Here is a 22,791-nt window from a genome sequence, read left to right as displayed (position 1 = left end):
CAAAAAGTAATTTTGAGTTTCTGTATCAAATATTTTTTGCTTTTTCTTTCTTTTACATATATCTTTTGGTTTCCATTTCTAGTGTTTATATGTATTTACCATGCATAGATGTATTTTGTCACCTGCCTGAAAAAAATTTTTGTAGTTGATCTCCAAAACCCGGAATTACCCTTATCCGCTCCGGAATCGGACCCGATATTGTAATTGTCTACACGGCATCCATTGTTTTTCAATGTTGTTTTTGTCAGTCAGATATGATTTTACTCGAATTTACACATTACTTGTAGGCGATTATCTGTATAAAGCTAGCGGTTGAACAAAATGAACATCGCTGTCATGAATAATAAAGATGAAAATACGTTTTGAGATCGTTTATTTAGAGACTTTGGTAAAAAGGTTATTTTTAATTTTCTTTCAAGTGAAAGGTCCGTCGGGCGTAGCTAGTAACCAAGTCGAGAGTCCGATTGCAACAGTGGAAGGTCGCGGACCTCCCTGCCTCCAAATTGAAAAGATACGAAAATTTCGTCTTCTAATTGGAAATTGCCGCCAACAGCATGAACAGTGGAACTTATTAATAGACTACTGACGTAGTTGTAACACGTATTGACGACAAACAATATTCCTACGACTTTTGCCATTTGGGAAATCTAAACTGCTTGTCTTTAAAGATTTTCGGCGATTAAATATTTCATACAATTGTTCTTTGACATCTTAGCCAAAAGCACAGGGGATAATAAACTACATAAGGATTCCTAATGTGCTCTACTTCCTATGTGCAACTTCAAAACTTTTGGGTGGTTCGACGATCATTTAAGGTTTTTTCTGGTCATATTTTTGTAATCCAGAATTAAAAGTATGAAAAAACTATTCAATTAGTTATAAATAACATTATATCCAGCTAGATAATAACAATGGCACGTATTTCAGCATTTATTGGGTAGAACACAAATCTAGGGTGCTCGCATAAGGCAGCTTAACTGCCTAAAAATAACCCCTGGTTTTCTGGAAATCTTTACTTAGTATACTATGGAGCGCATTAATCCTGAATTTTTAATGCAAACTCATAGACATGTGAATTTTGGCTCAAAATGGTCTAAATATATTTCTCTTTCACCAAAAGTTTCATTTCTACAAATTTGTTGGTTAGTTTAAGTAAACAATGACATCAAAAGCACTATTTTGTGTCAGAGTATGGCTACTTTTACATACGTTCTAAATTGGGGGGAGTACTTGGTGGTCTGACACCTTAAGTCAATGCTTACAAATGACCAGGGTTGGCAAAAACCCGGATTTTATGAGTATTGCCCAGCCCAGTGGGAAATACTGGGAAAACCCGGGTTTTACTGGGTTTTACCGGGTAATACTGGGTAATATGAAATACTGGTCTGAAATTTAAAGAGGAATCGGAGATTAATCACAAATGCAATACATTAAAGATTATGATATTTATAGAATAAAACATAGTATTTTAATTTATAAGTTCACTTGTTTAAATATATATAACTATTAAGAATTAACAAATATATGTAAGGAAAATTACTTTTAAACAATTTTTGTTCATTGCTAAAAATGTTTACTAAGTAGTATATATATGTACATGTTTATCACTGATTAATAAGTAATTATTCAGATTATGACACAGACTTGTTTATATAATCAGCCTTTTCATTTCTATAAGAGTTCATGACATATATGAATGTCCCCTCAGGGTGTTTATTTAGCAATATGATTGTATAACAATTAAAAATTTACAATTCACTTTAACACTACAATAAAATGCATTTTTTCAAAGTTTGGATTATTGAAACAAACTTGAAAATTATCAACATATCCTAAAATGTGCAAAACTTGTATTCTACCTACATAGAATTATTGGAGGAAAGGAAGAAATTGAATTTTCAATCCTCTAGAAATGACTCTCAAGGGCTATCTGTATAAAATGTATATATTCAGGTATAATACTATGAAACTACAATAAGTCTTTACTATTATAATACTATGAAACTACAATAAGTCTTTACTATTCTAAGTAAAAATAAGCTTAAAAAATTAAATTGCTCAGTATTGCCCAGTATTACCCGTTTCTGGGAGTATTGCCCAGCCCGGGAAAACCCGTGTAATACTTTGCCAACCCTGCAAATGACCTCCAATTACCTGATGCAATAAAGCACTGACAAGATCAAGCGTAAATCTAAAAGGCGTTTAAATTTGTGTTACTGTGAAGCGCTGAGACGATTTTTTGAACCCGACTCTGATCAGGGCAAAATTTCCGAAAATTTAAGGTCGCCAGTTTTTCAATATTCTTATTGCCCAAATGGCGACCACTTATGAATTTTTGGTTGCCAAATCAGCTTATAAAGTCTCCCAGGCGACCATTTCAGCAGACTAAATTGAGGGCTGTACTGGTTTATCTTGGTCCCGAAATGTCTCCAATTAAACATAGAGCAGTATCTGACAAAGAACCAGTTTTAAATTATCAATCGCAAGTAAACATGTCAAATTAATATTTGTTTTTATCTTCTCTTCTTGTTTTTTGTTTATAACTTTGATCATCAAAGTTGGATTTAATTTATTTTCTTACTTGTCCTGAGGGACAAGCTTGATACGGCTTTTACTTGTCCGACCTTTTTTTCCTGTAGTACCGGACAATCAAACAAGCGTTATTGTGGAGACCTGAAAATGCTTTGTTTGAAGTGTTTCCAATTGTTTAAACATAACTCTTTGAAAATTTTTAGTCACAGTACATTGTTTAACCCTTTCGCCGACGAGTCCCAGTTCACCTGGATTCACGCTTCAGACAGTTGACGATAAGTCCCGTTTTACCGGGATTGGAATACATCTTTTACATTTGCCACTCAAAACGTTGCAGACACAAGTTATCTTTCTTTGTTTGAATACCTGGATGAAAGTGTAAACATGGCGCTTCCGTTTGTTGAAAACCGTGTCAAAATCAGATGAAATTTACGGAATTTACGATAATTTGGAAATAAGGGAACATTTTTTTTTTTTAAATATGGAAGAATTGAACTAGTATACATTTTTGACATAAAATGCCGTTTTATGTATAAAAACACTTGGAATGGTCATCGTTCAGTGAAAGGAATTTGTACAGCATCATTGAATTTTTCAAACTTTTGCCATTTTGGGTTAAAAAATTATGATTTTGGGTCAAAAGTTGAATTTTGAGAATTTTATTCAAATAATGCCGAAAATTTTCAAATTTTGAATTTGTTTGAAGAAAAACTTATCAAAACAGGAACAAAATTATGTACATTGTGTTAGTGAGTAAAAATAAAGACAAAAATAACAACAGACAAGCTTTTATTGATATTTGTTATGAAGATCTCCCACTTGAGTCATAGTAGCCAGGGAAGCCATCATCTCAGAGTAGCTTCTGTCAGGGCAGCTATCGGTGAAAGGGTTAAACAAGGTCCCAGATAGCTTCAACTGGTTTGAAAGAGTTGTATACTTTTAGAACTTTTCTGGATTGTATTGCAATAAGCCTAAATATAATAAGGTGTATTCATTGCCCTGTGTAACCTTGGTTCATTTAGGGGAAAAACATGTCATAGGACATTGTCACAGAGATGTTTGCTTTGTGAAATCAATTCTTTTTCGGGAAAAAACACCAATTGGAGGATCATGTATTGTTGAAGACTGTATGTTGCCCTGTAGATGTCTTTTGTAATTTTGTGTACTTTGGTTTTTTTTTTACATGTATCTGGTTATCAGGGGCAGATTCAGGTTCGGGGGTGGCAGGTGTGCCCCCCCCCCCCCCCCCCCCCCCATAAAATTTGCAAAGCATGGGTTGTCCTCAGCTAAATAAAGAATATTTCAATAATTTTACCTCAAAAATTTAAATTTGCACCTCCCTAACCTAAAATCCTGGATCCGCCCCTGGACATTAAGATTCATGTGGACCCTTTGGCTAAAATGGCTGCATTTTCACCTCAAACCTGAGTATCTGGAAAAAATTTAAGGCATAGCATGCTCTAGATAAATAAAATTCAAATACATTTTATCTTTTAGAAAATTAAAAACTTAACTGGATTTTGCAGTGCACTTTTTTTCATTCCTCCAGAACTTGCAGAAGGTGCCAAAATAAACAAAGTTGGGAAGGAGGTTTGAGAACTTCCCCACAGGTAATAATTGAAGTGAACTGTATTGATTGACATAGACAACAGAGGGACAATAGATACCTGACAATAATTGGTGATTTAAACTGAATACCTGAGTGGACCATATCAAGTGAAACTCAACATTTTAATTTTATCATCTTCTGCAGGGACGAAAAAAAGCGGTACCAAGATTTTCTGAGGACAGCAAGAACTAATTAATTTCCCAAGGACTGATTGATTTGTCCCAAAAACTTGATTTTACATGATGTTATACTTCTTAAAACAATATTAAAGTACTGTAAGTTCAGAAATTATTGCGATGTTTTTATTATTGCGAAAAATGCGACAGGGTAATAATCGCAACAATTTAAACTCGCATTTTGAAATTTTTTATAAGAATTAAAGAGGATTTTTCTCAATATCGCAAACATTAAAATCGCATTTTAGTCTAAAATAACAAAATCGCAATAATAAATGCACGCAATAATTTATGAATTTACAGTATACAATTTTAAGATATAAGTCATGTTTATATCATTCGATTTACTACATCTCGTCGGGCATTGTAAATTTCGGGATTGAGTCGGACACGAAATCTAGACAACAGTACTCCAGTATTTTGCTTTTAAGTCGAGTTATCTACCTTATGAATAATTACGTCCGCCATATTATTTTCAACAAGGAATTTGCATAAAAGACATGCAAATCGATTTCCTGAAGATAACTTGTACTTTTATTGAGTTTAAACGACTAAAACGTCTTAAACCTTAAAATTATATGCTGTTTTCCTAGTTTAAGCAGTATAACACAGGGATTAAACCTAACGGTCACCCAGTTGACCAGATTTTCGGCTGGGCGAATATTTTTATTATCCTGATCGCCCAGCTGGCGACCGAAAATATTTTGCATTGAATCCTATGTCTATCCTTTCCCCCACGATATAAACAAATACTGTTCCCAAACGGAAACCCAATTGTCTAATTAAAGCGGGAAAATGGAACGGAGGATTTCCGTAAACCAGTAAGGGCATTTTAATAACCAAAACCCAGTCGGACAACTAAGTTTTCGATGCGAATTCAGGATTTGACACATGTATACCCCTTCTCTAAACATGTTTTCTAATTTCTTTTTTAAAGCTTCTACAATTAATTCATTATTTTTAAGTGTTTTCGTTACGCTGTAGAATCTGAATTTTGTAGAGATACATCGCAGTTGTTGAGGGAGTCATTCCAAATCCGTTTTTGACAAAAACTTGTAAACACAACTTGTTCTTCAATGAAAAAACGAAATGCAAAATCTCATAAATAAATATAATAATATCTAGTATGCTAACCAATCTTCGATGAAAAGTAATTATATAATATTTTTGATCAACACTTATTAGAGGACAGTTGGATTTGAAATAACATTAATTAATGTTTTATGGAAACAGCTTAACTCGAATAATTCAGCGCCCTCTATCCACTACTTTTAATGGAGTGATCGTAGTGATCGTAATATAAGGACTGGATTATTCGGGTTAGGAAACAGCTATATTGTCAACAGGAAGTTCAAATTGAAGGGAGACAATTTTGGCGGGAAATGTTCTAAATTCAGTACTTTCAAATCTTATGATATATTTATGATGGCAATAATTCAAATATTATAAAGTTACCACACATAACCTTTACCAGACTCAAACATTACATATAGGATTACATAAAAAGGCTTTATTAGTATATTAAATGTACATTTAAGTTTTATTTTATTTGTATAAAAATTGGTTTGGCCCTAAAATTTCAACTGGGCCCCTGAAAAAAATATTTAGGGGGCCCAGCTGGCCCCTGGAGAAAAAGAGTTAAGTTTACTCCCTGTAACACCAAGTAAAATCAAAATTTTCGGGTGAAATCAATCAGTCCTTGGGAAATTAATTAGTTCTTGCTGTCCTCGGGAAATCGTGGTACTCGAAAAAAAAAGTGCACTGCGTAATCCAGTTAAGTTTTAAATTTTCTAAAACATAAAATTGAGAATGGAAATGGGGAATGTGTCAAAGAGACAACAACCCGACCACAGAACAGACAACAGCAGAAGGCCACCAACAGGTCTTCAATGCAGCGAGAAATTCCCGCACCCGGAGGCGTCCTTCAGCTGGCCCCTAAACAAATATATATACTAGTTCAGTGATAATGAACGCCATACTAAACTCCAAATTGTACACAAGAAACTAAAATTAAAAATAATACAAGACTAACAAAGGCTAGAGGCTCCTGACTTGGGACAGGCGCAAAAATGCGGCGGGGTTAAACATGTTTATGAGATCTCAACCCTCCCCCTATACCTCTAGCCAATGTAGAAAAGTAAACGCATAACAATACGCACATTAAAATTCAGTTCAAGAGAAGTCCGAGTGATACAATGCATTTGAATTTTATTTATCATGTTTATATAGCCATTTTATAGGGCATGCTATGCCTTAACACTTTTCCAGATGCACAGGTTTGTCTGCACTCGGAGTAAATTTTGAGATGATACGCAGCCATTTTAGCCATAGGGTCCACACGAACCTTAATGCTTCGCGATTTTTACATGGCTTCACTCCCCAATCAGGCCATTGTGTCTACCAGTACCATTACGACATTAGACCTACATAATACTAAATACAACACCGTTTCATGTCTTCAAATTTAAACTGTTTCTCTCTACCTGGACAGGGACTAGGTTGTTTTGCTGTGTAGTATACAATACTATCAAATATGTATTTTTCTCAATTACCCGCCATATATGTTTCAAAATGGCAAAACCTAAGGGGTTTCGAAAAAGTTATTTATTCGTAACACTCTTTTACGTGTTCCTGTTTAAAAATTACTGTTTTACCTTAGATAAAATACTGAAGATACCAGATATTCTACAATGAAGTTGTTTTACATCAACATTCATGATTGGTGGATTTTTGTCAATTGTCCAATGAATGTGTGTCTCTCTAAACATATGACACAGTCAATTTGTTCTAAGATATAAGTAACAGAAAGGATTATTTTACCACGAAGAACAGATTTCCTGGATAAAAAAGTGTCCGTGAATAGGTATTTTGGTCGTTTTTGTAGACAGTATCTATTCGAGATGAGAAAACTGCTGATGTCTTGTATGTCAGATTTGTAAGTCAAAAGGAAAGAACCTTTTCGTTTGGTTCATTCGACATTGTCATTGGGAAATTTCAATATATGTCGAAATGAATATAAGGCGAAGTGGGGTCAACATAGTCTTCTGTAAGACAGCAACACAATCTAGCATGAGCCAGAAAAGATATCTGACGATCAACAAAACATATATTCTTTCAATATACCAAAATGTCAAACTCCAGAGTTCTGGTTGTGGTCTAGTTGTTAAGATCGATGCCGATGGGTACATTGCTGAAGATCCTGGGTTCGATTCTGACTTAGGAGCTCTGGAAATTTCAGTACATCAGAAGGGTGATTTTCACCTAACCACACACATCTCTGGTACCCAGACTGGAGTTTAAACTGTAATGGGTACTTTGGGGGCCTCGGTTGGTAAAAGTTGATCTGTCTTTGACTTGGAGATCAATCTGCTGATATCTCTTTGGTTTGTCTGCTCATGCCAAGCAGCCTAGTGGTTCTCTCTGAGTACTTCAGCTTCCTCCACCGTAATAACAGACTTTTCCAAGTGTCCTTTCACTCCCCTTGTGTTGGGGTGAGGATTGACCTTGTAAATATGTTAGTGACCATGGTGACACATCTCCATTAATCCTGATAGGGAATGTACATGAATTCCACTGTACCCAGCTGGCAGCTCTCAAGGGGTGCTCACAATAATGGATGGATCTACGTACATACATGTACATACAAGGTGGTCAGAAGGTTTTGATTTTTTGATTTCTGATGAATAATGTTTCTTACCATAAAACAATTTTCATGACAATCATGACAATAAAGAATTATTATCTCCCACATTTGTGTCAAGAGAAATTTATTGATTGAATTTTAAATACCTAATTTTCAATTGATACACTTTTCTCTTCAAATGTCAATCTTGATAATTTTTCAGATGAATTAGATTTTGCTACACAGAGCTCCAGATAAGCTCTGTATTTGTGTGATTACGCAATATAAACAATTGAATACCCAATTCAATTGACAATTGCAGCTTTCAAAAACCAAATTCATGCAAAGGAAAACCCAATTACATGTATATGTCAAAACTATGCGTTCTAAACCCTACTTATCACTATTGTGTGTGTTATTGACCCGTATTGATAAATTGTTGTCACGTAAATCTATTTTTGTAATATTAGGAAATCAGAGTTAGGAAATCTATTATCCATTACTCAAAGCTGTATCCCCGGTAAACATAAGCCGGTTCATAAAATTTTCTTTGGCTGACCATGATTCTGAGAGGCAGAAAAAAGCACCGTTCGTAAATAAAGTCATATATCCTGTTGAACAATCGACAACAGACAGCTGTGCGGAAGCACAAAAGTACTCTTATCACACTATCAATTCTTAAATGGAGAAGGCGACAACTCCGAAGGAACCCAAGGCTAAAAAAACCGAGGGGTCTCATATACATTGTACATATTGCTCTGAAAGTTAGTCTACTGCAAGCCGCTGAGACAAGAAAAAAGTGTTATGGACCACAAAACTGGAGTAACAGTTAAAACAAACCAGACACAAATTAAACAAAAAAGTTGCTCGTCAGTGTTTAAACCAAATAAAACAGCTTTCACATACATACTTGAAAGAAACATATTTAAGATAAAGGGATGAACATCTTTGTTTGATATGATTACATTATGACATGCCTCAATTCAATATTAAGATGATGAAAAAACCCAATACATTCAGGAGCTTCTTGGTGAAAAACCCAATTTGATAATTGCTTGTGGGATTAATTGGAATTAATAATGCAATTGAAAATACTATTTTACTCAACTACATCATAATTGGTGGGTAAAAACCCAACTTGTGAATTATTATCTGGAGCTCTGGCTACATGTACGTTTCATCCACATTACCATAATTACCTGATTACCAGTTGGGTCTATCATGTCTATAGTCCATTCAGCCACACTAAAATATTTTTCTTAAAATGAATATACATCATTTGTACATGTATGCATTAGCTAGTTGTTTTGACAGAAGTTTAGTTTTAAAAGTAATATTGTTGAACAAAAAGTCATTTTGTCTTAAAGTGTGTGTTTGCTGTGAAACATGAGAATACTTTCTTACATGTATGCTACACTTGGTTAATGATAAAAACATTTCCTTTTGACTTCAGTGATTTTCATATTTTTGATAAAAGGTAAAAACTTACTCATTCTTGGTTGGATAAAAGAAAGTAGACTTATTTGAAAAAATCCATAATGGACATACATGTACATTTGTATCTGCATTATGGATTTTCATTGTAAAAATCAGTTTTTTTTAAAGAAAGATTTTGCATGTCTTAAAATGATCATGTGATAGGCTTATGCTAAATCCACACCTTACTTTACTCGAGTCTGTACTGTTCCGCCCATATCAATTGACCCACTTTTCAGTGTGATTCAATTAAATTGTCCCATAATCCAATGCACTATAATAGTTACGTTTATACACATTACCACCCCCTCTGTTTACACACGAAAATATGTACATCCCATGATATATACACGAAAGAAACGGGCGCAAGTCAATTGACCTGTTAAAGTTCATTGCTCCATTTCAGATAAACATTGTCCCTGATGAGCACTTTACAAAATGTATATTCCTTAAACTGATTGTTATTAATTAATTAATTAGTACTACCTCAACAGAGTCGACCACACCTGACTTAACTTAAAACATAGTCCTCTGGTGATACACTCCACTGTAAATATTTTGCTGCTTGACAGAAAATGAAATCCACGGCAGTCGATAATTAACTGTAAAGTGTTGATTTCAGAGCAAAATAATTCATCGTATAGTTGAGTTGATACAACATCTCTTATGAAGGTTTTTAAACTTTGTATAAAGTGGTTTCTAGCATTTTCTAATTTAGAACATCTCAATACAAAATGTAACCGGTTCTCTTCTTCAATTGACAATTCCACATAATGGACAGATTGCACTGACTTGTCGTTTACTAAATTTAGACTTGTCACACTGAGGAGTATATATATTACCGGTACACGCTAATTTGGATTTGATGCAGGCACGCAACCTAGAGTAAGGTTCAGATCCAAATAGGGTGAATGCTTCCAAATTCTGCATCATACCGTAAATGAGAGACATGGACACAAACGACTGCATTTAACCGGAATTTCACAGCTTTGAACGCTTCTTGACCTTTATCAGAGTTCTTGAAAAGTAGTGGTCTGAAGGTTTTAACCACCAAAATTTCAAACGACTGACACAACTTTGGTATTTTGCAATAGAATAATTGTGAGGACCAGCAGATTTTCTTCAAGGACCACTAGGGAAAAAAGATTTTGAGAACTCTGCCTTATTCAGGGCTCGACATACGGTTTATTCAACTGTCCAGGACAAGTGAAAATAGGTGGTGGACAAGTAGGATCAACATATTAGTTGGACGGGACAAGCGAAAAACCATCAAATTAAAACTAATCCCCTTATTTACTACAATTGTTTACATTATTTCCAGAGTGTTACATAACATAATTATCAATTTAGATACATTTACAATCATTATATAATTAATTGATTCCTTTAATAGAATAGAAAAGAAAGGATATGGGGTATCCATCCGTCACACTTAATCAGTATGTGCACAGCAAAAGACATGAAAAAGCAAAGGAACTGTGCTTTATTTGCTGATCTTCATCTCAAAGTCACAGCGAGGCCTTCAACACAGAGCAAAAAACTCTCACCTCAGTGCAAGTTTAAGGTGGCCCCTAGCACCTGTTTAAGCAGAATTCTTTACAAACTGATGATCACGCCACAACTGTGAATTGAAGAACACCGTGGAGTAATATCAATAAAATAAATCTGGTAAAGAAATCAAACATGTAGTGTCATAATTTAGCCTTACAATCACACTAAAATGTGCCCAAAAAAGTTGTTGTTGTTGAAAAGTGACAATTTTATTGCTGGAAAACATGTCTCTATTCAAGGTACCGGTAAACAAGTTTTGAATCCCTCAGGTTTTATCACATTAGCATTAGTCTATCATGTGATAATTTGCATCATCAATTTTCGTAGCCTGCGATCTCGGTTAACTGACATGAAGAGGAGGTTGGGCCAGGCTTCTAGTTTCGCTTCTTAGGGATTTAACAATAACTGAAGCATGCATGATACATGTACTTCTTTATCTGTTTGACTCAAAAAGTCATATGATTACTTATTAGAATATTGCAAACAATAAATTAATATGCATACATTTTTGTACTAAGCACCTACCATGCCTACTTCCTAAAACATGTAAAAGCATTAAGTTTGGACTTTATCAATAGATAAGGACAGCAGTTGATTTAAGATTTTGAAATTTGGATTCACCATGTTCACGCAAGTGAGTTTTAAAGTTGGACAAGTTGAATTGTTTTGCAATTTGCCCCGAATTGACAAGTTGAAAAAAAAGATACAGTACAAATATCAATATATTGGCCAATCTAACATGTATTTCTCATGAGCCTTTTTTAACTTTATTATACATTATGTTTTTTGTTCTGGGTTAATGGCTATACTGTTATTGTTCAAACAAAACAAAACTCAATACTCTATAAACTTGGCTAGGTATCTGTACATCCCAAATTGGAGTGGAGGGGGTATTAAGTGTTACCCTTGTACGTCTGTCCGTACTTATGAAACTTACACACAATGCTTATTACCACAAAACACAGATCAAGATTGAATTTGGGTGGCGTCACTTTTACCGTTCTAGAGTTATGTCCCTTTACAAATGGAAAAAATTCTGAATTTTCCGTTTCCGTTCTCTAACTTAAGTATGCCTCAACCAAATGTTATGGAACTTATACACAATGCTTATTACCACAAAAGTTTCCATTTATTTTCCATTTAATACAGAAATGTTTTCAGTTTCTTTTTAGTAATGACGTGATAAAAATATTTCATATTAACCAGAGATATGTATACATGTATATATGTCTCTGGTTTAACATAAAAAATTTCATCAAAATCGAACCTCAGAATAGTTTTTGACACTGTTTTTAAAAAAACATGTTTTCTTATGAAATAATAGGAAATTATGAATAGGTGGAACACTTTTGACCTTAGACTGTGTGGAACACTTTTGACCTTAGACTGTAGCATGTCTCAATGAAAAAAATATGTTCTGTTGTAGTTTGAATCTCTAGAAATTATTAAACAGTATAATGTAGCATCCTACTGACATTTTGTCATAAGTCAAACCCAAAAGATATCTAAATGTACAATAAATCAACATAGTCATTTGTTACCTTGTCAATCCCTGTTGAAACATGTGAAATAACAATAAATAAAATGTAAAATTTATATATCAAAAATCATGATAATCAGGCAGAGTTGGAAAAAAATTTGCACCCAGGCTACTACATGTAATAGTACATTTGATTTTTATATGACCGCAAAAAAAATTTGCGGTCATATATTGGTATGACGTTGGCGTCGTCGTTGTCCGAAGACACATTGGTTTTCGCACTCTTAACTGTAGTTTAAGTGAATAAATCTATATGAAATTTTACCATAAGGTTCAATACCACAAAAGGAAGGTTGGGATTGATTTTGGGGGTTATGGTACCAACAGTTAAGGAATTAGGGGCAAAAAACAAGCATTTTTATTGTAACTTCCAGACATAACTTGTGTGTTAGTGTATGGATCTCTCTGACATTGTACCACAAGGTTCCATATCACAAAGGGAAAGCTGGAATTGAGTTTGGGGGTAATTGCCCAAAACGTTTAGGAATAAGGGGCCAAAAATAAGCATTTTTCTAATTTCCAGACAATAACTTGTGTTAAAGTGTATGGATTTCTCTGAAATTGCACTGCAATGTACCATACCACAAAGGGAAGGCTGGGATTGATTTTGGGGGTAATTGCCTCAAAATTTTAGGAATTAGGGGCAAAAAACAAGCATTTTTCTAGTTTCAGGACAATAACTTGTGTGTAAGTGTATTGATCTTTATGACATTGTACTACAAGGTTCCATATCACAAAGGGAAAGCTGGGTTTGAGTTTGGGGGTAATTGCCTTGAACGTTTAGGAATTTGGGGCCAAAAAGGGGCCTAAAAACAAGCATTTTTCTAGTTTCCAGACAATAACTTGTGTTCAAGTGTATGGATCTCTTTGAAATTGTACTGCAAGGTACCATACCATAAAGGGAAGGCTGGGATTGAGTTTGGGGGTGATGAATCATAAGGGGGTTCAAAAAATTTGGGGGAGGGATTTTTTTTCCCTTTTTTTCCTTTTTTTTTCTTTAAAATTTTCCATTTTAAATTGGTTATTTCTGATTTATATATAAAAGCAAATAATAATGATATGGTTTGAATAGGTAAATTAAAAGTTTTTAAGTTCTTAGACCACATTCATTCTGTGTCAGAAACCTATGCTGTGTCAAATATTTAATCACAATCCAAATTCAGTGCTGTATCAAGCTTGAATGTTGTGTCCATACTTGCCCCAACTGTTCAGGGTTCGACCTCTGCGGTCGTATCAAGCTGTGCCCATTGGAGCATTTTATTTTCTCTGTCATCTTAGTCATAATTTATTTTCATACTTTTTTTTGTATTCAACAGTTCAAACAGACTGATGTAAGAGACAATGAACCATTCATGTTTAGTGAAAAGGTTGTAGAATATGAAGAGTTGGTGAAGTTTTGATTATTTGCATGGTAAGTGTTCTTGGTAAGTGTTCTTGCTCAAAATTTATAATGTGTAATTTTCATTTTACCAACTTTTTATTGCTATAAAACTTGTGTAACCAGAGAGCATAATTCTTTTTACAAAATCACATTGTCTCCTCTGGGACTCGTACCCTGGACCTCCGTGTTCATAGTTGGTGCTCTTACATTCAAATTCGAACAGCTTCCAAATTCCATCCTGCAAAACACAGTACAGAAAAGAATCCTATTTTCCAAGAACTATTACCGACTGGCATGGATGGAACAAACTACCGGACAACATTGTAAATTGCACTTCAGTAGACTCTTTCAAATCTTCAATTTCAAAGCATCAATATTAACTCAACTATTACATCATACTTAATTATACAAAGCATTTTTTATTTTTTTCGTATTTTTTAAAGATTGTATATATATCAATCTATGTCTTGTTGTAAGTTTCCTCCTGTGACATAATCTTCAATTTGTTGAAGGCGGTCACTATATGGTAGAAGTAGAAGTAGAAGTACCAACTGGGCTAAAGAAGTACTTCCCTAGCTCAACCACTTTTGGCTGGCTAAATATCTACTAATCAAGGGAAGCAATCCTGTCACACTTCCCCCATCTCAATAGTTATCATACCGTTATAGCTCTCACAACACATACCCTGGCTAGATATTATATATATATAATTAGCAATCATATCTTCTTATTTTTATAACATATAAAAAACTTTTAAAAAGTTTGAAGCTAATGCCGAAAGAAGAATTGTAACTGTAATTTTGTAAAAACAATGCAAGATGCCATGAAAATTTTCTGTTACATGATTCCTCCTTACCATGAAATCATAACATCTAAACTTTAAAAGTTTATTAAGATTGTTTCCCTGAACTTAAATTTTAGCAGTGGTGATAAATGGATGCTGATTTTATTTTCAGCTCAATATGGAGAAAGAGTCGAAGAAAGCAAAATCTCAGGAAAGTGAAAGAAGGAAGCGTAAAAGAACTGCTTCAAAGAAAGATGAAAAGAAAAGTAGAGGAAAGCAGAAAAAGATAGATGAATCTTCAGATACATGTATTTCCCAAGAAAACCAGCAAGATAAAGAGGGTGCATCACGACCAACATCACCTGAAAATTGTTCCATATGTCTGGGTGACTTACAAAACAAATCATTCACCGACAGTTGTTTTCATATGTTCTGCTTTGTTTGTTTGAAGGAATGGTCTAAAGTAAAGGCTGAATGTCCTCTCTGCAAGCAAAAGTTCAAGAATATCATTTACAATGTCAGTTCATATGAAAAGTTTGATCGTTACAATATTGAAGAAGAGGCTAATAAAAGTCGATGGGAAAGAGATGGAACAAGATTTAGGTATAGAACAACTTTGACCTTTGAACGTAGACTTACTATAGGTCCAGAACATAATTATACTCAACCAATTGCCAGGCCATCTAATGTTACCACAAGATCTCATTGGAGAAGACATCGAGAACCAGCAACATCAGAATTCCGTAGAAGAATCTACACTAATGGAATGCAAGCAGAAGAGGTAACTGATAGAAGACTTAGAGTAAGGGACACAACTCCTAATTTTTACAGACAAAACCCTGCAACAATGCATAGATTGGTTCCATGGTTAAATCGAGAACTTAATTCTCTACTTCAAAATCAGCCTGACCATGTACAGCTTGTTATAGAAATTATAATGGGACTTATTAAATCTCACTCAATTGACAGTGAAGAATTTTACCAACATGTGTATCCATATGTTGGACGACATACTCGCCACTTCATGCATGAGTTTTCATGTTTTGCCAAATCACCCTACAACATGATAGCCTATGATGCTCTAGTTGTTTACCAGCCAGGACCTGTTACATTGGATTCAGATAGCAATGATTCATCTGTTGACATTGATGATGAATATTTAGATGAAATCATTGATATTGAAGATGAAAATTCAAATCCTAGATCACCTCAGCTTGACAGAAGGGGAAACCATCCTTTAAGCAGTGTGTCAAACTTGTCACCATTGTTTAGGAGTGTCAGAGATATACTTGAGGCGGAATCACCTGCTAGTTCAATGACGCTTCCATTATCAGTGTCTGGTTGGGATTCCCCAACACCAGGACCATCATGGTTGTCCTTGGCAGCCGATCTGGAATTGCCAATATCTAATGCAACAGACAATATACCAGTTGAAGGAAATAGGGCATCTTCGCCGATTGACATAGCCTCTACTTCAGATTCCGATTCTGATTCTACTCAGTCAGCTGATAGTAATGGTAGTGACATTGTTTTCGTCAAAGTTGACAAACCATGGGAAGAAAGATCACCAATTATGTTGTCCTCCGATAGTTCTGATGTCGAAAGAAATCTTTTCTTAGATTTTGAGCATAAACATTATAATTTTAAAAAGAAAAAACTAAAGAAAGAGCATAAAAAGCACAAGGAACATAAAAAGGACAGTCAAGAAAATTCTAAAGATAGACATAAACACAAAAAACGGAAGAAGCACCACTCTTCAGATAAGTCTCATAGACATTCATCCAAACACAGGGATTCTTGTAGTTCAAGGTCATCCTCGAAACATGGGGAAAATGAACAATCAACATCTAAAACTAAGAATTCTGAAGTAAATTTGGATAAAAGTTCAGAGATAAACATGAATACAGAAAAACATCATCATAAAAAGCTTAAAAAACACAAAGATGAGGAACAAAGACACAAATCAAAATCTAGCAAAAAATTGAAATCTGTTATAGTTTTACCAACTGCAGGAAATAATGAAATTCAAAATGGCGTATATAGATCTTCTTCTGAAAGCTTGTTCCCGTCAGATTTTGCAATGATTAATCACACTTCTACTTTAAGCTCTCAATCTGTTTCACCATACAAGAAACATTCTTCTGGACACAAAAAGTCAAGCAAGTTAATTGATATAGTACCAAAGCTGTTGGATAAATTGAACACAGATTCTAGTAAATCAGAGGTGCAGAAGAGTCTGCCAGCTTCATCAGATCAAATGATAACATCGACTGTTACTTCATGTAAACCCAATAATTTGTTTGTGCCATTTCATATACAGACTAGTGATCAAAATGGCTTACAGAAAAGTAAACTTGAAGAGACAGAAACGGAATCGAAGAGCGCAACAAATATTACGAGAGAATCTGCTCCATATCACATAGAAGACAGTATTTTAAGTTTAGAAAACAGTAGACGTTGTTTGAAATGTGGACTTCTGTACATACCAGAACTTCTAGATAATTTTGACATCTGTTTTACATGTAAAAAGAAAAAAGTTTGTGAAACTGAAAGTAGGGGATTTTCTAATAGATTCAGTGAGCTGTTTCAGGATAACATATATGCTTCAACCCCTAGAAGTACAAATACAATAAAAAATGAAGGAAATGACAATCAGGATAACACTGACACTAAATCTTGTCAAGAATCCAGTGAGAACATTGTTATTCAGGAAGGGACTGAAAGTAGCTTGCGTCCAGTGTTGAATCAGGTAGATTTGACTTCTATTAATGGGCCTCTGTTAGACATTTCTGAATCTGAAAGTGATGATTGCGAACTAATTGTGACAAAAAGTGACTCGAACATTCACAAAAATGATTTAGAAAAACCTCTTTGTATAGACATTACAAAACAAATTCATGATGAAAATTTGAATCTGCAATCCACAGGTAGAACAGCTGATGCCACTATGAAATCCCTACTGCAGGACAACACTATGAGTGATCCGTCAAACATTGTTTACAATAATCCATCAAAGACTTCCCAGTCTGTTACCATGGCATCACAGAGTCCTTTATCATGGACTATAAGTAATTCACCAACCCCTTTCTCTGGTGATTGGCCTGGATACATGGCACCAAGTTCTAGTTTACATTCGTCACAGTCAACACTTCAACCAATCTTCCCATATTCAATACCTTCAATTTATTCATTCCCAAATGACATTTATGCTGGTCATAGACAGCCAATATACTCAAATAGTGATTTTATGTCTGGATATTCATCAAGGAATTGCAGTTCTTTTATCGATGATTTACATGCTGATAACTGTTCTCAGAAAAAGCCTATATTTATTGATTTAGATGATCACAAGGAAACCATCACAACTTCTGCTTTGCCTGTTTTTTCTTCTGAAAAAATCTGCTTGTCAGATTCTGAGGATTCAACCAGTGCAGACATAGAAAATGTATCTGCACGGACTAGTATAGCAAATAGCCAAAATATAACTTCAACCAAAAATGTATTAATATTGACTGATTCAGCAGGTGAAGATGTAAGTGATGATGAAACAGCATATGAAATGGATACTGACCAAGACAGCTGTGATACAAACAACTCATTGACAAATAAATCGGCAGCAAATTATGAGTGTAATTCTCAGTCGGAAAAATATGAATGTAGTGAAAACGTAATTAATGATGTGGACATGATGTCTACCTCTGAATGGCTGGAAGATGCTTTAAATAGGAAAGAAAATCAATCAAATACAAACACTGAAGAAAAGAAGGAGGATTATAACAGCGATAAATTACAAGGAGAAAAATTTGATGAAGAAAACGAACTTTCAACTTCCGACTTGGATTGTGAAATGTCAACGCAGGTTTCAGAAGTCCCTACAGCTCTAAATAAGAAACTTGAAGGTATGACAAAGTTTTCCTCATCAGTGCTGCAAGGAATTGAAAAGGACAATAGACTCACCTTTCACAATATATTATCTGAAGCAAAATGTGGAAATCCTAGTAAAGTCGACAATATGGAAAAGCAGGAGGAAAGTAAATTATTACAATCTAACCAATCAAAATATGATTCATCAGAGAGTAATATAGGCTCTTTACCAAACTGTCCAGAATATAACACTGATAATTTTTCCCAAAGTAATTCTTTGTTTGTGCAGAATTCAGAATACCAGATGGACAATTTAGTAAGTAATATGAATGGAAATTTGAATAGTATAGATGAATTTGAGATAGATTCATTATGTGCTAATAGTGCTTCTATGAATTCAAAGGATAACTTTAACAAATTCATGAACGAAAGTAGCAGTAAAAGAGGTGTGAGGAGTCCTACTTCTGTTACTATGGAAACAGATCCTGTTGAAAATATTGAAATGAATTATGATTCTTCTATGTCAAAACCATTTTCTCTTCAGCTGTTTCCTTTTGAAGCAATCTCGGGAAGTTATGTGTCAGACAGTATAACACAAGGGACAGCAGTTATCTCCCCTGAGATAAATAACCAATTATCTTCTGCTGATGGTGAACGAAGATCAGACAATGATAAGAGTGAAGAAAATGGACAAGAAAATATGGATAACGATGATCAATTAACAATCGATGATGACCATCAAGATACCACAAATGACACTGAAAATTTGATTGGTTCAAATTTGACAGAATTTTCTTCTGAATCTGATAGGGAAAATGATTTCACCAATGGTTCTGATGACAGTAGCAGTAGTAAAACAGTCAAATTTAGAGTTGATATATTACATTCTGAAAGGGATTTGTCTGATAATTTTGCCAATATATTTGAAAGTAGTGATAGTAATTAAATATCATTGTGTTATCCAGCAAATGTATTGATTCTAAATATCTCAATTTCAAATAAACAAAACTATAGAAAAGTAATAATGATATTACTTATGATGGCATGAATTATAGTTTTGTACTGTGTACAATATGTTGTTTATTTTTTCCTTTTTTTGATTGTACAAATAAACATAATCAAAATGAAGTACAGTGTCATGAGTGTAATATTTTTCAATCGTTAAAATATTAATTTTAATTTATGCTATGGATTTTGAAAGCCAATTTAAAAAAAAATGAAATTTTTTTTGCAGTAGTGTATTTCACATTAGTCATTCATTATTAGGAAAAAAATGGTATATACCGGTATGTAACATGCGTAAATTGAGTTTTAAAAGTTAACATTAAAAAAAAAATGTCTGGTCAGAGTACAAAATCATGTTTTACTTTTCTTTAAATTTCTTTTCTTTCTATGTCTTTTGCTGTTTTTTTTCCATAGAAGAAGGTAGTTTTCTATTATTTCTTCTCATGTGCGATAAAAAAAAGTCGAGATTTATCAAAATTTTGATATTTTACTCAATTTTCTGTTGTTTTTAAGGCCATAACAAATGCATTCTACATTCAATTTTCATGTTAATTATGAATTATGTTAAAGCTTTGTTATTTCACAATTAGCAAAAATGATTAGTCTCTAATTAGTACAAATGTAAACACACTTTGTTGTAATTTGAAGAAAAAAAAATATGATCAAGAGGATTATCTCTCTTTCCCAATAAAAATTCCATAAAAAATATTTCTGTTTTTTTCCAGACATGAACAAAACAAGCATTAAAAACCAAAGTTACATACCTAAATATATTTTGTGTATAACATTTAGTGTAAGAGTTATTAATGGTATATATATTTTTTATTTAAAAGGGCATGTAATGAACAGAAATGTTAGAGATATATTTTTATCTATTTTAATTTGATTTTATTATTTGCAAGTTTGTGTTTTTTTGTTAGATTATTTGATGGAAGTTAGTTAGCATGTGTTAAACAGATTGCATTAATTGTACTTACACAATGTATATACATATTTGAATATACAAATGTTTCAATTTTTTATTACTCGCTTCCAACAGTAATTTTTAAAAGCAAGAATTTCAATTTTAATTTGATAACAAGTTTTTATCCTTTCTTCGATTGATTCGGTTACTGCAACAAGGAACAGTCACTAGATATTAATTCTATTTCCATATCAGAACAATTTATTATTTCAAACTTTTAAAATATCCGGAGTAAGATCTATGGTATTATTTGATATATGCAGTGCTTTTCTTAAGATACAAAATGAAGAGTTTTTTTTACAAGTCAGTTAAAGGGGATTTCCCACTTATTTAATTAATGCATTTAGCTCTTTATTGAAGACAAAAAGCAAAACATGAATGGAAGGAAGGGAAATAACTCTTATTAGATATGTTAGATTATAATCAGATTTATATGAATACAGAAATGACTTTAAGAAAATAGTTATTCTTATTTGTTAATTTTAAATGAAGTTGAATATATTTTATGTAAGTATTATTCGGGGTACTACAAATTTATTAGACTTCATTAACATGAATTTAGCTCATAAATGAAGTTAGTAAGAATTACAGAGTTCTGTATTGTAACATGTTATTTTCCTATAAACGTTTATTTATATATATCTATATTTTTCTACTGTACATTTTTTCACCCTTTTAAATCCAAAAATAGGAAAGATTGTTTTACCTCTTCTAAGTAAAAAAAATTTTGGACATATTGAACATCATTTTTCTGTAGCACTTTAAAATACATTTATAATAAACGATTGCTTTAAATAATGATTTGGTCACTCTGTTTCTGATAAGGCTTGATTAACCATTTCTTACATTATACATGAACTAGTTCAGCATTTTACAACAGTTTGAGTTTTTTGTCTGCATACTCATTCCTGTCCCTACATTACTTAATCAGTAATATTTTTTATCTTCCAAAATGGTGCTTTTTCTGTACTATTCAATGGAAGGAATTCAAAAAAGGGCATTTTCGTTATCAATGAAAACAATCAGATTGTACAACAAATGAACTTAATCACTGAAATAAACTTTATATATAACTGTGAATTGCTTAAGAGCCAAAATATTTTGTTTAATTCAGTTCATATTATTATTTGTAAGATAGATCATATTTATTGATTAATGTAATTTGTCATTTACCTTTATCAGATATTGGTTTTAATTTATGCTGTTTTATTTGATTCACAATGAATTTAATCATTAGAATTATTTATTATGTACTTAGTAGTAAATACATGTAAATTGTATGTGTAATAAGATCAATTGCAATCGTGCTGTATCAGCCATCCTTAACAATATCAATATCAGTCACGGTTGCAAAGGCTTTATCACACCCTTAATCTGTATAACGTCACATCATCGACATCAGTCACTGTTTTAAAGGCTTTATCAAACCCCTAATCTGTATAATGTCATGTCACATGAAAAAACATCTACTTTAGGTATATGATAAAGTGTATATGATATGGCTTTTTCAATATCACACACCGTATCAACCCTCTATCAATATAATCCCTCGAGCAGAGCTCTTGGGATTATATTGATGTCTCGGGTTGATACGGATGTGATATTGAAAAAGCCATATAATATTCTCTATGTATTATATGTGTGGTAGGACAATTCCTGGAAGTTAGAACTTATAGTTTAAATTGTATGTCATAAGGATTAAAACATTCAGATCTAGAAAATATTGAAATAATATTGTTTTTATTCTATGATATGTTATATTTGTTACTCTAAATAAAAACAAAATAGCAGAGTATATAAAAAATGGGGAGAAGGATCTTGTAAAATTGAAAGATTGTGGTAATATCATAGACAGTTCACAATTAAATATGGTTTTGCAATTAGTGTAGTAATATATGAGCTGTGTTGGATAGAAATCGACCTTATGCAAATGAATATCAATACATCTGTTAACCTATTTTGGTTTGTTAAAAGAGCCCTACAAAACAAACCAAAATTCATCTTTTATTTCGTATTTGAATGTTCCAAAATCAATCAAAGTCTTATACATGTACATGTATACATGCACTTGCATAAGGTTCATTTCTATCTGATGCAGCTCATATCTATGCCACAATCTAAGGGAAATAAATTCTGTTTATGCATCCATATTCCATAATCATGTGAAATTCATATTTCTGGCAACTTTTGAAATTTAATTATGAAAATAAGTTTAAACAAGAATGTAGGGAATCTTTCAAAGTTATTTTATTAAAATCAATTATGATATTTTACTGCTATATGGAAC

General features: G+C 33.2%; 2 protein-coding genes across 5 annotated transcripts in view; one reads left to right on the top strand and one right to left on the bottom strand.

Annotated features, from left to right (window-relative positions):
* LOC127727034 (DNA excision repair protein ERCC-6-like 2) overlaps positions 1-6,881 on the bottom strand; it is a 57,744-nt gene extending 50,863 nt beyond the window's left edge. The window contains exon 1 of the mRNA XM_052234428.1: positions 6,745-6,881. The gene's annotated coding sequence lies outside the window, so the exon portion shown is untranslated. The remainder of the gene's footprint in view (positions 1-6,744) is intronic.
* Positions 6,882-7,089: 208 nt separating this feature from the next.
* Positions 7,090-21,682, top strand: LOC127727032 (uncharacterized). Of its 4 annotated transcripts, none has more exons than XM_052234420.1 (3): positions 7,090-7,180; positions 13,823-13,917; positions 14,844-21,682. In XM_052234420.1, exons 2-3 carry the CDS (start codon positions 13,915-13,917, stop codon positions 19,479-19,481), a joined length of 4,641 nt encoding a protein of 1,546 aa, XP_052090380.1. In that variant the 5' UTR covers positions 7,090-7,180; positions 13,823-13,914; the 3' UTR covers positions 19,482-21,682. The 4 variants fall into 4 exon arrangements, with proteins under 4 accessions (XP_052090380.1, XP_052090383.1, XP_052090381.1 ...); XM_052234423.1 differs by having other exon boundaries at positions 7,104-7,180; positions 13,823-13,930; XM_052234421.1 differs by having other exon boundaries at positions 7,104-7,252.
* The last annotated feature ends 1,109 nt before the right edge of the window (positions 21,683-22,791 follow it).

Source organism: Mytilus californianus, unplaced genomic scaffold (genome assembly GCF_021869535.1).
Source record: "Mytilus californianus isolate M0D057914Y unplaced genomic scaffold, xbMytCali1.0.p SCAF_19, whole genome shotgun sequence".
Lineage (NCBI taxonomy): Eukaryota > Metazoa > Mollusca > Bivalvia > Mytilida > Mytilidae > Mytilus > Mytilus californianus.
The sequence above is the reverse complement of the archived record's forward strand: the minus strand, read 5'-3'. Positions and strand labels throughout refer to the sequence as shown.